This window comes from Gadus macrocephalus, chromosome 20 (assembly GCF_031168955.1).
Source record: "Gadus macrocephalus chromosome 20, ASM3116895v1".
NCBI classification, from domain to species: domain Eukaryota; kingdom Metazoa; phylum Chordata; class Actinopteri; order Gadiformes; family Gadidae; genus Gadus; species Gadus macrocephalus.
In genome coordinates, this window is record NC_082401.1 from 872724 (window position 1) to 892362 (window position 19639).

At 46.2% G+C, this 19639-nt stretch overlaps 1 protein-coding gene across 1 annotated transcript; it reads left to right on the forward strand.

Moving 5' to 3' along the window:
• Positions 1-1390: 1390 nt before the first annotated feature.
• On the forward strand, positions 1391-19361 carry LOC132448876 (arylsulfatase D-like). Its single transcript, XM_060040421.1, is given in 12 exon segments — positions 1391-1513; positions 6566-6721; positions 7468-7589; positions 11094-11218; positions 11220-11426; positions 14924-15144; positions 15689-15825; positions 16266-16388; positions 17472-17485; positions 17487-17632; positions 18447-18617; positions 18721-19361. Coding segments are annotated over 12 exon segments (1596 nt in total). The 5' UTR covers positions 1391-1493; the 3' UTR covers positions 18875-19361.
• The last annotated feature ends 278 nt before the right edge of the window (positions 19362-19639 follow it).

Sequence of the window (19639 nt, forward strand, 5' to 3'; positions counted from 1 at the left end):
TCTCGTCACTGCTTTTTGCAGATGATGTGGTCCTCATTGGATCATCGGCCTGTGACCTTCAGCACTCACTTGATCGGCTGGCGGCCGAGTGTGAATCGGCTGGGATGAGGATCAGCACCGCTAAATCTGAGGCCATGACTCTTAGCAGGAAACCGGTGGATTGCTTACTCCGGGTAGGAAATGAGTCCTTAGCCCAAGTGAAGGAGTTCAAGTACCTCGGGGTCTTGTTCGCGAGTGAGGGTACTATGGAGCGTGAGATTGGCCGGAGAATCGGAGCAGCGGGGGCGGTATTGCGTTCGCTTTACCGCACCGTTGTAACGAAAAGAGAGCTGAGCCGCAAGGCAAAGCTCTCGATCTACCGGTCGATCTTCGTTCCTATCCTCACCTATGGTCATGAGGGCTGGGTGATGACCGAAAGGACGAGATCGCGGGTACAAGCGGCCGAGATGAGTTTTCTCAGAAGGGTGGCTGGCGTCTCCCTTAGGGATAGGGTGAGAAGCTCAGCCATCCGTGAGGAACTCGGATTAGAGCCGCTGCTCCTTTACTTAGAAAGGAGTCAGCTGAGGTGGTTCGGGCATCTGGTAAGGATGCCCACTGGGCGCCTTCCTTGGGAGGTGTTTCAGGCACGTCCAGTGGGGAGGAGACCTCGGGGAAGACCCAGGACTAGGTGGAGAGATTATATCTCAACACTGGCCTGGGAACGCCTCGGGATCCCCCCGTCAGAGCTGGTCAATGTGGCCCGGGAAAGGGAAGTCTGGGGCCCCCTGCTTGAGCTGCTCCCCCCGCGACCCGACCCCGGATAAGCGGATGACGATGAGGATGAGGATGAGGAAGATTTGGTGATAGAGGTAAAGCATCTTCTTTTAAATATTATAAGCCTTGGTTTAGTTATTCAGTTCTGTTGGATTCCAGCCCACCATGGAATATATGGCAATGAAATTGCTGATAAATTAGATAAAAGATACTAACCTAATTAGAAGAATTTAACCTTAAGTATATATATTTTTTATTTATTTTTATTTATTCATTTCTTTTGTTAGTTTGTTTTATTTTGTTTCGTTAGTTTGGTTTTTTCTTTGAATTTATTTGTATGATTTAAAGTATGATTTGCCAACGTCCTTGTCCTTGTCAACGTCCTTGTCACAAACTCCTGTGTAGTAGTCCAGTCGGTCGCGGTATATGGGGAAAAACTATGATCCGCCACTAAACTAGAAGAAGAAGAAGATCTCTGCATCCGGTACGTCACGGACTAGGTCACGTGTCCTGGCCACATAACGCGGAAGCAAATCGCTCCTGTATGTTACCATGCGCCACTGAGCAGTTTGCATAGGAATGAATGGGCGGCCATTTTCCAGTCCGTGGTCCATCCTTTATTATGTCCATGCATGTAATGCACCTGCACGTCGTAATAATACGCGTGCACGCCGTAATAATACGGCTGCGTTAGTTGCGCGCGCCTCTTAAAGTCTTTTGCGCTCCCATTTATTATAGACATGACGCCATACCTTCTCAGGTAAGTCAATGTTTTCTGTTGCATCTGTCTTACCTTTGGGTAAGGTTTACTATGCATTGACTTACGACTCAGGACATTGACTCATGAGTACAAGGGGTAGTTACACTTGTACAATGATTATTTAAAGAATAATGGCCGTGTCTTCAATATATCGAAAAATAAATGTTGGCTGTTTGGATGTGGAAATTATACACTGGTATGTAACTTCCTTGCAAAGTGAGTGCAATTAACAATTTAGATTTCTACTTTTGATTTTTATATTGATAAGATCAATATGAAAAGGGGAATCCAGCAGGGGTTGGTAAAACATTTGGGTGGCACACTGAAAAGGCAGTGTAATATAAATATTAATATTGTGTATAAAGTTAGAATAGCAGGTCATACTTTCAAATGATTGCTAAAGCTCTGTGTATACGCCTGTGTTCACAGGAGATAACCACAAGGTGTGACGAGGCCATAGTTCAGTGTAATCAATTTAGATGGCTATCTAGAAAAGTTGCAAAAAACGTTTGCGCGTCTGACTCGCCAAACCTACAACAACTACAATTCCTAAGGTGCACTCTCATCTAGCAGCAAAGCTGCTGCTGCCACGTTGAGGGAAGTGAGCTGTTATGTTGTTTTTTTTGGCGAGAATCTTGGGGCTCATGTCATGGGTAGAGCCGGGTCGATTGAAACACTTTTCAGTTAGACGTCTTTTCCAAAGATGACGTTACGTATACAAATAATTTCAACATGTGATCAACAACTCAACTCACATGTGTGTTCTCTGGTTACAATCGTAATTCAACACACGTGTTGGATGATCGAGCTGTTTTTTAACTTTGAACGTAAGTTGACATTTGTTTCAAACGCCCCGCCTAGTCGAGACGTTTGAAACACACATGCGGGACGAATGAAACAGCATATTTTAAAAAGAAACTATTGACCGTACTCTTGTTTTTATGTAACATACCGGACAACATACTAGTGTACTCGTCATTGCTAAAATTTCACATAATTCTGCATAATATAAATAGGTCAAATATATTTTTGGGTGAACATTTCGATTAAAACTCACCTTTCTTCTTTTGGACGACTAAATTTGCATTAAATTTACTTATTTCCCAGTCCTAAGTCATGTTTAGGGATACACAGATGAACATCTTTTTATTTATTTTAAACAAAAACTACCAGGTCCACCGGATAACATGACAACTGTTGCGTTTGAAACAATTGTTTCAATCGTCCCGACAGCGACTATTGACACTTAAACCTTTTTTACCTCTAAACTTCAAAACTCTGACATTGCACACTTTAGCATAGGTTTAAGTACTAATTCATCGGTTGTATAGTCATATTATTATGGCATGAAACGAAAAACACAACTATTTATTACAAAAAAACTACCGCAGGAAGGATTTTACTTGGCGCACTCGAAAACAGGTTCGGCGGATAACATTTGAATGTTGGTCAGGTCATTACACGAAATTTCCCGGGGTTGGTCAGTCTTGCGTGCTGAAGGTAGTGACGAAATTTGACGTGAATGCCTTTCATTGTTTTCGAGGAAATCGCTGTGTTTCAATCGTCCCGTGTTTCAATTGACCCGGCTCTCCCCTAGGCTACATTGGTGCAACATTTGGACGTTTTGAGGATGCATCATGGGAAATGGCATCATCGAGAGGGTGACACAGCCCACGGACTGGTGTGCACCCATGGTGCCAGTCTTGAAGAGCACAGGTAAAGCCCGCATATGTGTTGATCTCAAGAGGCTGAATGAGGCAGTGAAAAGAGAACAGTATATCCTGCCTACTACTGATGAGATTACAGCAAAGCTGAGTGGGGCCACTGTCTTCTCTTCGCTCGATGCCGCCAGTGGGTTCTTCCAGATACCGCTACACCCAGACAGCTGTAAGCTCACTACCTTTATTACACCATTTGGCAGATTCAACTTCAAGCGGCTACCGTTTGGAATCACGAGCGCACCAGAAATCTTCCAGAGGAAGATGATGGAGACCCTGCAGGGGCTGGAGGGTGTTGAGGTCTTCATGGACGACATTCTGGTCTATGGGACCACACAAGAGCAGCACGACGGTCGCCTGGAGAAGGTAATGCAGCGCATTGTGACAGCTGGTCTGAAGCTCAACCGTGAGAAGTGCTCCATCAGGCAGAGTCAGCTGCGGTTCCTTGGACATCTCATTGACCGGTCCGGGATCCGGCCTGACCCAGACAAAGTGAAAGCTATAAGGCAGCTTTCACCACCAGCAGACGTGCAAGAATTGAGAAGGATACTGGGAATGGTAAATTATCTTGGAAGATACATCCCCATGCTCTCTACCGTAGGACAGCCGCTGTACGAGCTCTTGAGGGACAAGAATTCATGGACATGGAGCCACGCACAACAAACTGCTTTTGAACACATCAAGGAGCTGCTGTCAACTGCACCAGTACTTGTTTTCTATGACTTGAACAAGCCCACGGCTGTGTCAGCAGATGCAAGTAGTTATGGACTGGGGGGTGTGCTCCTTCAGCTCCACGGGGAGCAGTGGAAACCTGTGGCATATTGCTCCAGACGGCTCACTGAGGCAGAAACACGCTACGCCCAGATAGAGAAGGAATGCCTGGCCGGTGTGTGGGCATGCGAGAAGTTTGACAGATACCTCAATGGACTGGAGCAGTTCAAGCTCATCACTGATCACAAACCGCTAGTGCCTCTCATTAACAGCCACAGTCTAGACAATGTACCTCTAAGATGTCAGCGTCTTCTCATGAGGCTCATGAGATTCAATCCAGTGGCAGAATATGCGCCAGGGAAAACTCTGGTCATCACGGACACCCTGTCACGCAGTCCACTGGCCAGCACGTGTGCAGAGACAGACACACACAGTGACGTGGCATGCTACGTGGATAGTGTAGTAGAGGGGATCCCTGCATCATCAAGCAAGATGGATGAAATCAGAACGGCGACAGCAGCCGATGCCGAACTGCTGTCGGTTGTGAAACTCATAAAGAAAGGATGGCCTGAACACTTGAGCAATGTGCCCATGGACGCGAGAGAGTACGTCCAAGTGAAGTCAGAGCTATCGGAACACGATGGCCTGGTCCTCAGAGGAAGCAGGATTGTCGTGCCAAAGTCAATGAGAGGTGAGATCCTTCAGAAGATTCACGAAGGGCACCAGGGCCTAGTCAAATGTAGGGAGAGAGCGTGCTCATCTGTGTGGTGGCCGAGACTCTCTACGGAGATAAGCATGCTTGTGACGTCATGTCAGGTGTGCTGTGAACTGAAAAGAACACATCAAAAGGAACCTCTCATCTCCACACCGCTTCCAGAGCGACCCTGGAAGAGAATTGCAATGGACCTTTGTGAGCACAACCACCACAACTACCTGGTAATCTCAGATTATTACTCCAGGTTCCTAGAGATACTGCACTTACCCTCGACAACGAGTGCACAGGTAATTCAAAGAATGAAAGCGGTCTTCGCCAGGTTTGGCATTCCAGATGAGGTGGTGAGTGATAACGGACCCCAGTTTTCAAGTGCAGAGTTCAAGGAGTGTGCGAGGCAGCTCGACTTCAAGCACTGCACATCCAGCCCTCACCATCCACAGGGCAATGGGCACGCAGAGAGAGCTGTACAGACGGCAAAGAAAATTCTCAAGCAAGAAGATCCTGTGATGGCTCTGATGAGCTATAGGTCCACTCCGTGCTCCACCACAGGCTTCAGTCCAGCCGAGCTGTTGATGGGGAGGAAAATCAGAACCACACTCCCCACTCTGGAGAAAAATCTCCTACCCAAATGGCCTAGCAGGACAGCTGTGAAGGAGAGGGACGGAAGGGAAAAGGCTAAACAGGCTCACTACTTCAACCGCCGTCATGGAGCCAGGCCCTTACCTGCCCTGCAACCAGGAGATGCTGTATTCTCCAAGTTGGACCATGAAAAGTCATGGTCTTTGCCAGCGGTGATCTCAAGCGAGAGCACCACCCCGAGATCCTTCGTCATCAGGACGCAGCATGGAGCGGAGCTGCGGCGGAACCGCCGTCACCTCCAACCAGGGCCAGTTCCCCAGCCCATCCCAGCAGCGCACAGGGACGTCACAGGGACAGACACACACTCTGACGGTGCCACCATGTCAGAGACCGTTCCTGTGAGTCAGAGTGTGGCTACACCCACAACCCCTCTGCCCGGTCAGACTGTGACCAGATCGGGACGGGTGTGCAAGCAAATCGACAGGCTTGACCTGTAAATAAGTGCAGATCATATGCCCTTTTGAAAAAAAAAAAGAGAAGAAAAGTTGTATTGATATTAATGTGATACTGTTGATTTGTGAAAAAAAAAAAGAAGAAAAGTTGTATTGATATTAATGTGATACTGTTGATTTGTGAAAAAAGAAAAGAAAGTTGTACAGTTGTACATGTTTATCTGTTGATAAGGTTTATCTGTGGGTTGAGGGGAAAGAGACCTGTGTATGTTAGAAATGTCTCCATTTAAGTTAATTTAAATTAATCTTGGTTTATGCTATGACCTGTTTGAATAGGCATTTTCAGTTAAACTGTTCCTGTGATGTTATTGACATAACATTTTAGAAATGTCTCCATTTAAGTTAATCTTGGTTTATGCTATGACCTGTTTGAATAGGCATTTTCAGTTAAACTGTTCCTGTGATGTTATTGACATAACACTTTAAAAAGGGGGAGATGTCATATACGGTAGTTAATGCGCTTGCGCATATTGTCATATACGGTAGTTAATGTGCTTGCGCATATACTGGGGGTTATACGGTAGGTCAGTATTACTGATGTGAGTGAGACACGCGGAGTTAATAAACCGGAGTTGAGCATCCGAACATGTATCTATCGCATTACTTTACAACTACGGCATTTCTTGTGTACGTATTTGTCCTGTCAAAAAAGGCAACCATAGTCTCTATTTAACGAATTCCATAACAACAGAATTGGCCGAATTACTACTTTTTCGATGAAAAATCGATGCCTCCTCCCCCTCCCAGACTTCGGTGTTTTAGAGGGGGCAGTCTTTCTTGACTTGTAGCTGAATTAGTGTTCACCTTCCTCCACCAGGCCCACCCGGCTGGCCTCTCTGGCTTTGCTGGTGCTGATGCTGGGGGTTGATGAGGTCACCGGGTTAGGACTGGACTCAAGGCCCAACTTCGTCTTGATCATGGTGGACGACTTGGGGATTGGCGACGTGGGCTGCTATGGCAACCACACTATAAGGTAATATGACCTTAAAACCATGTCCTAATTATGACCCTGTTGTGTTCTCTCTGTAAGGATCTGTACATCGATAAGTTGATTTATGATGTAATCAGCAGCAGTGGGTTGGGGTCCACTCCTCTAGAAGGTGATACACGAGTCATTGGCTCACCCCTGTCCCAAGATGGTGGATAATTCCAGATAGGAACATATAAATCTACGTATTATATATATATATCTGTCTTTCAAAAAAGCAAAACATCTTTGAGTTAGTAACGCAAACTTACTTAAAAAAAGCTAGTCCAATGTTTGTATTGTTTAACTATTTTCTGTTTGTCTTTTTAGATAGTGCTTCAAAGCCTTAGTAGGCAATACGATTTAAAAAAAAAAATAATAATCCAAATTCAACATTATCTGTTTGGTTTAATCTCTTTTGTTGCTTCTTTTTCCCTTTCCAACAACAAACAACAAAATTATTCATTTCAATTGTGATTTCGAGGGCCTCATCGATTCAGTATCCACAGTATTCTCTCTCTCTCACTCTCACTCTCACTCTAACCCTCTCTCTCTCTCTCTCTCTCTCTCTCTCTCTCTCTCTCTCTCTCTCTCTCTCTCTCTCTCTCTCTCTCTCTCTCTCTCTCTCTCTCTCTCTCTCTCTCTCTCTCTCTCTCTCTCTCTCTCTCTCTCTCTCTCTCTCTCTCTCTCTCTCTCTCTCTCTCTCTCTCTCTAACCCTCTCTCCCTTTCCCTCTACCTCTCTTTCCTCCAGGACGCCCAACATAGACCGCCTGGCTCTGGAAGGCGTGAAGCTGAGTCAACACATCGCGGCGGCTCCTCTGTGCACCCCGAGCCGTGCGGCGTTCCTGACCGGACGCTACGCACTGCGCTCAGGTAGAGCACAGGCACTCCTTTATGCTCCTCCTGAGGAGAGAGCTGCAGCCAGTTTCACACTCACCACTCACCGTTTTCCACTACTGCTCGAACTCACTGCTGCAGTTCTCTCTTGTGTCTGTTATAAAGCAGTAGACCCGTTTCACAAGAAGTCTTTGTCGGAGAAACACAGTTCATACCACTACGACTCTGGGTCTGCTCCTCTCATGTACCAGGGCAGCTACTGGTGAAGACACATGGATTATGGACCGTGTGTGATATCTTCCCTAGTGTCTTCCCCTATAGACTTCCCTAGTCTATTGCCCGTGACCTGGTACATAAAGGAGCAGAACCACATTCAGTTGCAAAATCTTTTGCAATAATGAATTATGGTAAATTATTTCGTCATTGAATGGTATTGTGTGGTCTTGGAATCAAGATATTAACCTTTTGTGATGAACTGTTTTATAGTCGACTGTTGTTTTTCACCGTAAATAAATCAGGATGAAAAGATAGGCTCTTCAAATGATCAACGTATGAGGTGTGAAACAGAGAAAGGGAAAATGTCCGGGCATGTGGTTGAAACTTATAATGTGGTGTACTATAACATTTGATGTGCAATGATGGCGTTTATCCCGAGGTGATCCTAAAGTTGGTTTTGCCGCAGCTTTTAAATTGGTCAGCAAACCAAACCTCTGTAAATGGCAGTGTGGCACCCTGTGGCTGGGATGTAAAACGTATTCTTACATGTCATCAAGTACTAAAGTGAACAAGCAGCTCCAGGTGAAGCATTTGCATCTATGTAGAAGTGGTGAACATGTGAAGTTATATGAATGTATCAACAGTACGTTCTGATCAGGGGTTTGTTTCTCAAAAGCCTAGTTGCTAACTTCCTTAGCAACCTACCTCTTAGGGGCTCAAAGGTTAATAGGAAATTGTTCCCCAAAACCATTTCACCTACATTGGAAGCTCTAAAGTTATTAAACTCCGTAGTACTAGGTAAGTTAAGGCTTTCTGACTGTTTCCCAACAACATAGTGTCTGGCTGAGCCCTTATTAGGTACTCACAAAGTGAAAAGGCATATTATATTAAATGGCTCTAGGGCTGTTAGGTCTACTCTATATTATGTCACACACTTCCTGGATATTCATGGTCACATGAGCAATTTCATTCTTCTTTGTATTTCTGGTGTCTGTAGCTTTAATGCAAATGAGCTGCTCCCCATTGACCAATTTGTTGCCGTTTGCGGTCTCCTGGAGCTCTATATCTATATAATATAATATCATAATAATAATAATAATATTGTATTTATATAATATTATATCTAATATCACGGCCAAAAGCTATGTGCGCCTCGGATGATATTATGAATCATAAAGACTGCGTCTGACGTCTCTGGTACTTCCACAACAAGTAAAGACTTGTAGTGGGGGTAATCTCGGCCGTGGTTGAGAAGAATTGGGGGAAACTAACTTTGGCCTTGACTCTCTATAGTCCATATTGAACGACATGGAGGAGAAAGGGATTGCACTCCGGGAGCTGAGCTGCCGCACTGCCGCCGAGCTCCGCCGAAAATTAATTATTGATTAATCCTGTGGTCGCTCATTACTGTGAATGAATAAATGTCACTTGGAGAAGAACTGTTGATGAAAAGCAATATCCCACTGGGGGTCATGCAGTTATGAATATCAGCAGTAATTGTTGGTGAGTAATGTCCAATGGCCTTTATATGTTGTCTGTTTTTGCCCTCTACTATGAATTTTATGTCTCCTCGAGGGAGTGGATAAGGACTAGCCTGGCATCGCTAGACCAATGCAAACTGCCTGGGACCGCTCTGGGACCGCTCCCTTCATTTTCCATTTTCCAAGGGGAGTCAGTGTCCCCAACGGGGCAGACACAATGCCTCTGGGCGCCATTGGACAGGCCACCCGCCAATCACATAACGCTTTAGTTGCAGTCGTTTGTTCTTCTTTCTGGAAGGAACTTGGAGTAGAGCCGCTGCTCCTCTGCTTAGAAAGGAGTCAGTTGAGGTGTTTCATCTGGTAAGGCTGCTCACTGGGCGCCTCCCTGGGGAGGTGTTCCAAGCACGTCCAGTGGGGAGGAGACCTCGCGGAAGACCCAGGACTAGGTGGAGAGATGATATCTCAACACTGTCCTCCCCCCGTCAGAGCTGGTCAATATGGACCAGGAAAGGGAAGTCTGGGGCCCCCTGCTAGAGCTCCTGCCTCGCGACCCGACCCCGGTAAAGTGGATTTGAAGATGAGGATGAGGATTGTTCTTCTTTTAGTGAAAATATACCGTCCACTTTGTTTAATACTGTCTCGATAACGGGATCGACAGACCGTTCTAGGTCAGCAGGAGCCAATTACATCCTCCATGGCGCTCCTCTGGATTATCCTGCCTCATATTAGATAAATGGTTGTGTTTGGCCGTCTGTCTCGTACCGGTCTATGTGTCCGGTACGAGACAGGCCATCTGTTCCCAACTGGCCGAACAGGCGCTCCACTCTTTGGAATAACATCAGGCAGATGTGCACATGCAAACCTTTTGACAGATAGACAGCTTCACACACACATTCAATCATTCTAACCGAGAACCAGTTTGAGACTGATACTATACTTTACATTTTTTCATTTGGTATTTTAACAGTCTGATGGTATTGACTGTCTGTGCATCTGTGAAAGTGTCTATTAGGAGTCCAAATTGCTAAATGCATATCAATATCTTTATCTGTCTAACGCAACATTGACCAATCAGATAATCGTATTATCCTTTTGATTGAGATGGGCTGTATGTATACGATTAGACTAAAACCACATTTGTGCGTGGGTAGCGTGGGTTGGAGGTAATGGATGAATGGATAAAAATATTTGGACAATTGCATAAATGTTAGACCTGATCAACAGGGCAAATTAGGCAGCTTTGTGTTAACACACATTCACTGCCTCACTTAGATGAAAATGGACCCAACAGTATAAAACACAATCCAATACAATGTCAGGGATGTCAAAGTCAATATCTAAAATTATCCCTTAAGACCACATGAGGTGATTGAGTGAGTAGGTCTTATCAATAAGAAACAATAGCTATTTTATAAATAAATCAATAACTTTGAAGAAGTGGGGTAAAAAGTAAATCCTTTTTTTAAATTGTTCTCTCAAGCAGGTGCTTTGTGCATACTTTATTTTCTATAAAGATCGGAAGCTTTTTAAAACTAAATTTCTATTTGGCAGATGTAGGGGCACTCCATTGACATAAGCAGTTTGTGGTCCTGATATCATCTACTGATCAGCAGAGCTGCAGCGACTGTTACTGCAAGGGGTGGGGGGGGGGGTAGTTCAGTACTTATGAGCACTACGGATTAAAGGGTTTGGTATGCAATAGTCAACTGCATGGATCTGCATTCAAGCATGTTTCTATATTGATGCTACGTTGTGTTTGTTATGCGTCATGTGGGTTTGTGTCATATGCTCATGCTTGTGTGTGTACGTGCTCATATCGTCTGTGTGTGTGTGTGTGTCCCAGGGCTGGCCAGTAGTGGTCGTGTGCCAGTGCTGCTGTTTCTGGCTGGGTCAGGGGGATTGCCCCCCACAGAGACCACCTTTGCGAAGCAGCTCCAGAATCTCTCACTCACTCACTCACCCTCTCTCTCCAGGTAAATGGCACCTGGGTGTGAACTGCGTGAGCAGGGGAGACCACTGCCACCACCCCAACCAGCATGGCTTCCACTACTTCTATGGCCTTCCCTTCACCCTGTTCAACAACTGTGTTCCCGGGCAGCCCGTTGACGTGCTGGCCGACGTGGAGCAGGTCCTCAGGAGCCTATCCCAGCTGCTGGGGCTCGCTCTGCTCACGCTGGTACGTGTGTGTGTCTGGTGGTGGTTAGGGTAATCGAGGGGACTTGACTAACAATGCCAATGACGCGTACCATGAACATAGGAGAAGTGTTCTTTGTGGATGAGGGAGGCACTTAAAAATAGTTCTTAGCATTGTGCAGCATCTTATCCTAGTCATCTTTGTTGTGTATGTGGAATGGGTTAACCTAGAGATCATTGTGCTTGGCACTTGGTTCTATGAACATCCTTACTGTACTGACAGAGATATATTGTTTCTCTTTCTTCTGACAAATACTACTTATTGTAAGTCGCTTTGGATGCCTAGTCATAGAGTGATGGTAGTAGTGCACCAGCAGCAAGGTCGTCAAATGGAATGACAAAAATATATATATTTCTATCCATTTCTATCCATTTCTATTACCTTGTTTATTATCAAAAAGAGGAATCGGCTTGCCCTTTTGTTTTTTTGCTATAAAAGGAAAATCTAAATGAGGATGTGCCATTCCATCCCAGGGCAGAGCGATGGGGGGCGCACTGAGTGAGAGGTGAGAGACGGGACGTGGGCTTGTGTTTGTGTGACTAAAGCGTCCCAGCGGCTTTGCACCCTGCAGCGCTTGGTTGGCACGGCGATGAGCAGTGAGGCAGAATGCACTTAGTATCAGCCTGCTCTGGCCCTCGCTATGATATCCAGTCATAGTGATGAGCTCCGCCCCCCGGTGGCGGGGCTGGTGGAGGAGCTGAGAGGGGGCCTGGTGGTGGAGCTGAGAGGGAGGCTGGTGGAGGAGCTGAGAGGGAGGCTGGTGGAGGAGCTGTGAGGGAGGCTGGTGGAGGAGCTGAGAGGGAGGCTGGTGGAGGAGCTGAGAGGGAGGCTGGTGGAGGAGCTGAGAGGGAGGCTGGTGGAGGAGCTGTGAGGGAGGCTGGTGGTGGAGCTGAGAGGGAGGCTGGTGGAGGAGCTGAGAGGGAGGCTGGTGGAGGAGCTGAGAGGGAGGCTGGTGGTGGAGCTGAGAGGGAGGCTGGTGGAGGAACAGTGAGAAGGGTTGGGGCTAAGATAGAGAACGCTGTGTGGGTTGGATGGGGAGGACTCCCTGGGGAGCAGCCGTTGGTTTCTTGAGGCCGGTGGTAAAAACAACATACAGAGGTGTGCATTGAATAAAATATTTCTCAGCTGCAAATTTATAATTTCCCTAAATTGTAATATTATCTGGCAAATTGGGACAGGAAAATATAAGTTTCCAACCCGCAATAAATGAGCATCCCATTTTCGGGTTCAGGCACACCCCTAACACACAAACACACGCACGCACGCACGCACACACGCACACACCTACACAATAATTTATTATTGTTAATAAAAATGAATAATAACTACAATAGTTCATAATGTGTATCAATATAATTATGACAATTAAAACATTGTATTTTTCTATTTAAGTAAAACATCCGATGTTGCAGCCTTAACCAGCATTAACTCCCATTGGTGCAACATGTCTTCCTCATGCAGCTCTTCAGCCTTTTCTGTGCTTTTCTAAATGCTGTGTGTGCTGACCCTCCTTGGGGGACTCGACCTGTGATAAGGGAATGTCACATCAAGGTCTGAAGAGCCGATGTCCCCGCGGCCATCAATCTCACCCTCTCCGGTCAGAGGAATGGTTTCTGTTCTGAACAGGATTGTTGGTGCGGGTTCCACTGCTTGCTTGAGACACTAAATTGGAATATCCATTTTTTGGTTTCTTATACACTGCTCAAAAAAATAAAGGGAACACTAAGAAATGCCACCCCACACCATTACTGACCCACCGCCAAACCGGTCATGCTGGAGGATGTTGCAGGCAGTAGAACGTTCTCCACGGCGTCTCCAGACTCTGTCGCGTCTGTCACATGTGCTCAGTGTGAACCTGCTTTCATCTGTGAAGAGCACAGGGCGCCAGTGGTGAATTTGCCAATCTTGGTGTTCTCTGGCAAATGCCAAACGTCCTGCACGGTGTTGGGCTGTAAGTACAACCCCCACCTGTGGACGTCGGGCCCTCATACCACCCTCATGGAGTCTGTTTCTGACCGTTTGAGCAGACACATGCACATTTGTGGCCTGCTGGAGGTCATTTTGCAGGGCTCTGGCAGTGCTCCTCCTGTTCCTCCTTGCACAAAGGTGGAGGTAGCGGTCCTGCTGCTGGGTTGTTGTTGTTGTGGCCTCCTCCACGTCTCCTGATGTACTGGCCTGTCTCCTGGTAGCGCCTCCATGCTCTGGACACTACGCTGACAGACACAGCAAACCTTCTTGCCACAGCTCGTATTGATGTGCCATCCTGGATGAGCTGCACTATCTGAGCCACTTGTGTGGGTTGTAGACTCCGTCTCATGCTACCACTAGAGTGAAAGCACCGCCAGCATTCAAAAGTGACCAAAACATCAGCCAGAAAGCATAGGAACTGAGAAGTGGTCTGTGGTCACCACCTGCAGAACCACTCCTTTATTGGGGGTGTCTTGCTAATTGCCTATCATTTCCACCTGTTGTCTATTCCAGTTGCACAACAGCATGTGAAATTGATTGTCAATCAGTGTTGCTTCCTAAGAGGACAGTTTGATTTCACAGAAGTGTGATTGACTTGGAGTTACATTGTGTTGTTTAAGTGTTCCCTTTATTTTTTTGAGCAGTTTATGTTCACAAGCTTGTGTTTGCCTACGACAATGTTCTGCCTAAGCATGCCACTAAATCCAAGTTTCCACTGTTCTCCTCCTGCAGCCACTCAACCTGTAACAATCTGAGCCTGTCAGTGGCGCAAACGGCCCTTTCAGAGGGCGTGCATTGATTGGCTCTAATGCCCCTCAGGCTTACATACAGCTGCCGACGGGCTGAAGTGCCTAGCTCAATACCGTACAATTTTAGATAAATGTGTCTGCATGAGTGCCAACTAATGCAGGCAAAAAATAAGTGGAAGCATGGTAAAGTAGGGTCAAGGTTGAAATGGACGTGGGAGGCTAGAGTCCAGACTGATCCGTGAAGCGAAAAACAACGTAAGTTGATGTGATCAGAACGATCTGTTTAGTGAGATTCAACGTGAGGTCATGTGATCAGAACGATCTGTTTAGTGAAACACAACGTGAGGTCATGTGATCAGACTGATCCGTGGACAGAAACACAACGTGAGGTCATGTAATCAGACCGATCCATGGAACACAACCTGAGGTCATGCGATCAGAAGGGTCTCAAGGCTGCACCCCATGATGGAATCAGGGCTTCGGATAAACTCTGGGACCTGTGCAGCTTCCCCTGCTCCCCGGGTTGGACAGACGGGGCACAACCCAGCGGGACCACTGACATAAGTCTTTAGCGCTGAAAAAATAAAAGATCAACCAAATCTGTTTTGAAAAGGTTAATCCTTTCTAAATGTCTTTGGCATTCCTGCAGCTTATCTGGACTGTTCACCCCTGTTGGGACGTGTGTGTCTCCTTGTGTCGCAGGTGGTGTGTAGTGTGTCGGGCTGTGTTTCTTATGGGGGTGTGTTTGGATTCCTGGTTCAGGTGTGTCTTCGTGCGCTGGGCCTCCCGAGTGTCAGCGTTGGTCTCCTGGTCGCGCTGACCTGCCTCACCGCTGGGGGGGTGGCTGTGTGGTACGTCCCCTTCTGCTTCCTGCAGACCTGGAACTGCATCGTCATGAGGAACCAGGAGGTGGTGGAGCAGCCGCTGGTGATGGAGACCCTGGCTGAGAGGATGCTGAACGAGGCCCAACACTTCATATCAAGGTAAACGTTCCAGGTATTAGTACATCTGTAGGACTAGTCAATAGAGAGCAACAGTGTGGTTCCAAAAGGAAAAATCCCATTCATTTTCTCCAGAGTGATTTTGATTGAAGCCATAATGTCGTAACCTTCCAAAGTATACGTACCACGTATACTTGAGTGGAATTTGTTCATAACGTCAAAATATAACACTTTGAATAAGCATAATAGGTCAAAGTTAGATCAAACTAATAGTGCATATATTTCAATTTAGAGGCCCATATGGCTACGCCACTGCTTTGTTCCAGGCTTAAAACTCTTTATATAACGATTTTATGAAATGTCAATGGAGAAAATAAATGGGAAATTTACTTCTGGAACCATAACTGTTTAATAAAGCGGTCACTGTTGCGCTCTATATCAATATCATTTAAGTTTCATATTTTCGATTTTCTTAAATTTATGAGCACTAAAGAGAGTACTAGGCAATGTAGGCTCCTCAAGTAATAAGCCATGGACATGTTTAATCAGGATGAATTTCTTAAGTGATTTATAATTCTCTCCGCAGGAATGCCCATCAGCCGTTTCTCCTCTTCTTTTCATTGGCTCACGTTCACACACCACTCTTCAATAGCCCCGCCTTCGCTGGCAAAAGTCGCCACGGTGTCTATGGTGACAATGTTGAGGAAATGGACTGGATTATAGGTGTGTGTGTGTGATTGTGTTTGTGGAAATGTCTCGTTTCTCAGATGAGGGTCATCCACATTTGATGCAGTGAAGTCTGCCATAATATGTACTGCAATCTTGTTTAAACTAACCGCCCAGTGTAACCTTATCCTCTGTGGCGGTCAGACAGGTGAAGTAATTTATGGATGCTCAAAGCGCTGCTGCATTAGCCTGGCCGCTTTAACACTCACACCATCAAGCCAACCTCAGGTCAAATAAAGATGATGGCAGAGGTTCCCATACATCATTTTAGTGGGATTTGATGCATATTCCTGACATAAGTTAGAGATGCAGAGGGAAAGAAACATGCACAAATCATTCTACCTAATGCAAGTTCTGGCCCCGTTTCAAGACATATTTGTGATAAATATGGAATTTATATGGGCCTCTAAATGTCTGAGGTTACCTCTCCTGTGCAGGTCAAGTGACGGAGACGGTTGATTCACTGGGGCTGGCCAACAACACCATGATGTACTTCACCTCAGACCACGGCGGACACATAGAAGACCCGCAACGGGGCGGCTGGAACGGGATTTATAAAGGTGAGGCTTCAGAATGGAACAGTTTTTATAAAGGTGAGGCTACCCAAAGGAACAGTTTTTATAAAGGTGGGGAATACCAATGGAACAGTTTTTATAAAGACGGTGCTTCCCAATGGAACAGCTTTTATTAAGGTGAGGCTTCCCAATGGAACAGTTTTTCTAAGGTTGAGGCTTCAGAATGGAACAGTTTTTGTAAAGGTGAGGCTTCAGAATGGAACAGTTTTTATAAAGGTGAGACTTCCCAACAGTATCTGTAAGGTGAGGTTTGTGGGTTATAAAGCTCTTCTCTGCTTTCTGTCCGTATTCAGAAGGGAACACCAAAGCAGAAGAGACAGAGGTTCTAGATTTTAGTTTGTGGCAAAATCTTAAGACACTTTGAGGCCTATAAAGCAGAATTTACAAAGAATTATAGAAATTGCAATCAACTTAAGATAAAAAAGAACATAAATGATAAAATCTTAACTGACTGCTGTGCAATTTCTCTTTGTGTTATTGAACTACTAATTCAACCTTTAAATAATACTTCTAATGAATAGAATAAAATAAACTTCAATGGATCAGCTGACTTTAACCCTGGGTTCAGTTCTCCTGCAGGGGGGCACATCTCTTCAGCAAGAGAGCCCTGAAACAATTATACAGACAAAAAATATCACAAAAGACCCTACAAACCTAGACGCATCAATCAACGTGTTCACCAATATTGACATGGTTAACACCAAATTAAAAAGCCTCTCAAAGGATGAGTACTTGAGTTTCTGACTTTGCCCGCCTCAGAGTTAGGGTGCATTATAACTCAATGCAGATTCCCCTATTTCTGTCTTTGTATGAGGATGTTAGGAGCCATCCAGACATCAGAACTAGTGTTGTGTGTGATACATATGAATTGTCCTGAGATAAATATGCATAAGTGGGAGTGCATTGAATGCAGATGTGCCTTGCAGTGGCTCTCTTGTCCTCTGGCAGTACACATGTGTCTGTGTTACTGTAAACCGGCTGTTGGTGTCATCACCAGTCATCTGTCATCAGCACACCACCGCAGCACGCTAGCAGGGGGAAGCTTACCCCCTCTCTCTGTCCCTGCAGGGGGCAAGGTCATGGGGGGGTTGGGAGGGGGGGATCCGGGTCCCGCGTATTTTCCGCTGGCCGGGAAGGCTGCCGGCGGGCCGGGTGGTTGACCAGCCCACCAGCCTCATGGACCTGTACCCCACCCTCAGGCACCTGGCCCAGGACACGGAGGCGGACAGGTAGGAGGGGGGGTGAGAAAGGGTTAGATCACTGTTGTATTATTGATTAAACTGCTCAACGCTCACCAGATTCCTCATTTCTCATCTATTTTCTAATAACTTTATAAAGACTTTAGTTGTGCTACTATTGTACCTCTGCCTATTTGGACCGATTGCACTTATTACCGTCTCTGGAAAGAGGCGTTTTACCTGGCCCTCAGAGAGGATCGGGTTAGTGGGTGTAGTAAGGGGTAGAGGTGTTTTACCTGGTAGAGAGGGTGGGGTTAGTGGGTGTAGTTAGATGTAGAGGTGTTTTACCAGGTGGAGAGGGTGGGGTTAGTGGGTATAGTTAGATGTAGAGGTGTTTTACCAGGTAGAGAGGGTGGGGTTAGTGGGTGTAGTTAGATGTAGAGGTGTTTTACCTGGTAGAGAGGGTGGGGTTAGTGGGTGTAGTTAGGTGTAGAGGTGTTTTACCTGGTAGAGAGGGTGGGGTTAGTGGGTGTAGTTAGATGTAGAGGTGTTTTACCTGGTAGAGAGGGTGGGGTTAGTAGGTGTAGTTAGGTGTAGAGGTGTTTTACCTGGTAGAGAGGGTGGGGTTAGTAGGTGTAGTTAGGTGTAGAGGTGTTTTACCTGATAGAGAGGGTGGGGTTAGTGGGTGTAGTTAGATGGTGTAGAGGTGTTTTTATCGAAGAAAAGGACCAATAAAAGCAGATCTGACCTGACAAGGGGGTAATGGCGGCTGATTTGCAATGAACGGATGAGCATTATTCAGCCTCTGAGCAGGGCACCATGAGGGGAGCGGGGGTCTTCACCACGCTGTGTTGTGTCCCCTCAGGCCGCTGGACGGCCATGACCTCATGCCGCTGCTGGAGGGGCGGAGCCGGCGCTCGGAGCACCAGTTCATGTTCCACTACTGCGGCAGCTACCTCCACGCCGTACGCTGGCAGCCCCCTGACTGTGAGTCCCTCCCTCCCACTCAGAGGACACCAGCCTCAGCCCTGCTCGGGCCCTGAGGTCGGGGCCGTGGTCCCGACAGAGCCTAACACCGTAGCCATGAGCTTGCTAGGAGCCAGGATGAATGACTAAGGTCAAGGGTCATGTAAGGGCAGCCCTGTGACCGGGGGGCCCCGGACTAAGGGCCCCGAGCACGGCGTCCCCAACCAGATGTCCTGGGACCACATCCTGTGGAAGCCCTGGTTACAGCCGTGCTGCGGGACCTTCCCCTTCTGCGGCTGCCAGGACAACTCCCGGCCCCCCGGGTGAAGACAGACTCTCATTAGCCAGCTCGGATGACATGTGACAGCCTGGGAGCTTGTGAAGCATGTCTATGTGGCCTTGTGGTCCGTTCATGTTTGCAAACAATGGGCTGAGCGCAGACAAGCGCACACACGCAAATACGTACACCTGTATGTGAACGCACACACACCCGTATGCAGAGGATGCAGAGTTGACAACCAGTTGATTAGTCTGCAAGAAAGCAGATGGGAAAATGTCATTACGTTTCGGGCAAAAAAAATAGAAATGTGTTAAATTGATGCATTTATATGAAACTAACGATATATTAAATAATTGAATAAATACTATGAATAATTATAATTTGTCATGTATTCATTATTATATTGTGATGTACCAAAACATTGTTTAGCCAATTCAGCACATCCAATGAACTGGGTTAATTATTAGTACTATTACCAAAAAGGTTGTTATCACTAACAAACTACATTTCAGTAAATTGATGATCTATTGTAAACTAGAACCTTACAATAGATCATCAATTGCACTGATTGCACTGATGAACCACTGATTGCAAAAATACACTGGGAGTTTCAGTTAATCCTATTCGACTCTAGAGGGCAGTGTTGGACCAGGTTTGACTTCCTGACCTTCGTGAGGCCCTTATGTAACTGGTGTCTCTTGGTGCAAAATGGGAAATCTACATGAGTGTAATTTCTAATGGCACCCCCTACTTCTTTCCCTCAAAGTGGCATATCGGTAACACAATACATACATATGTCTGCTTGTTGAGAG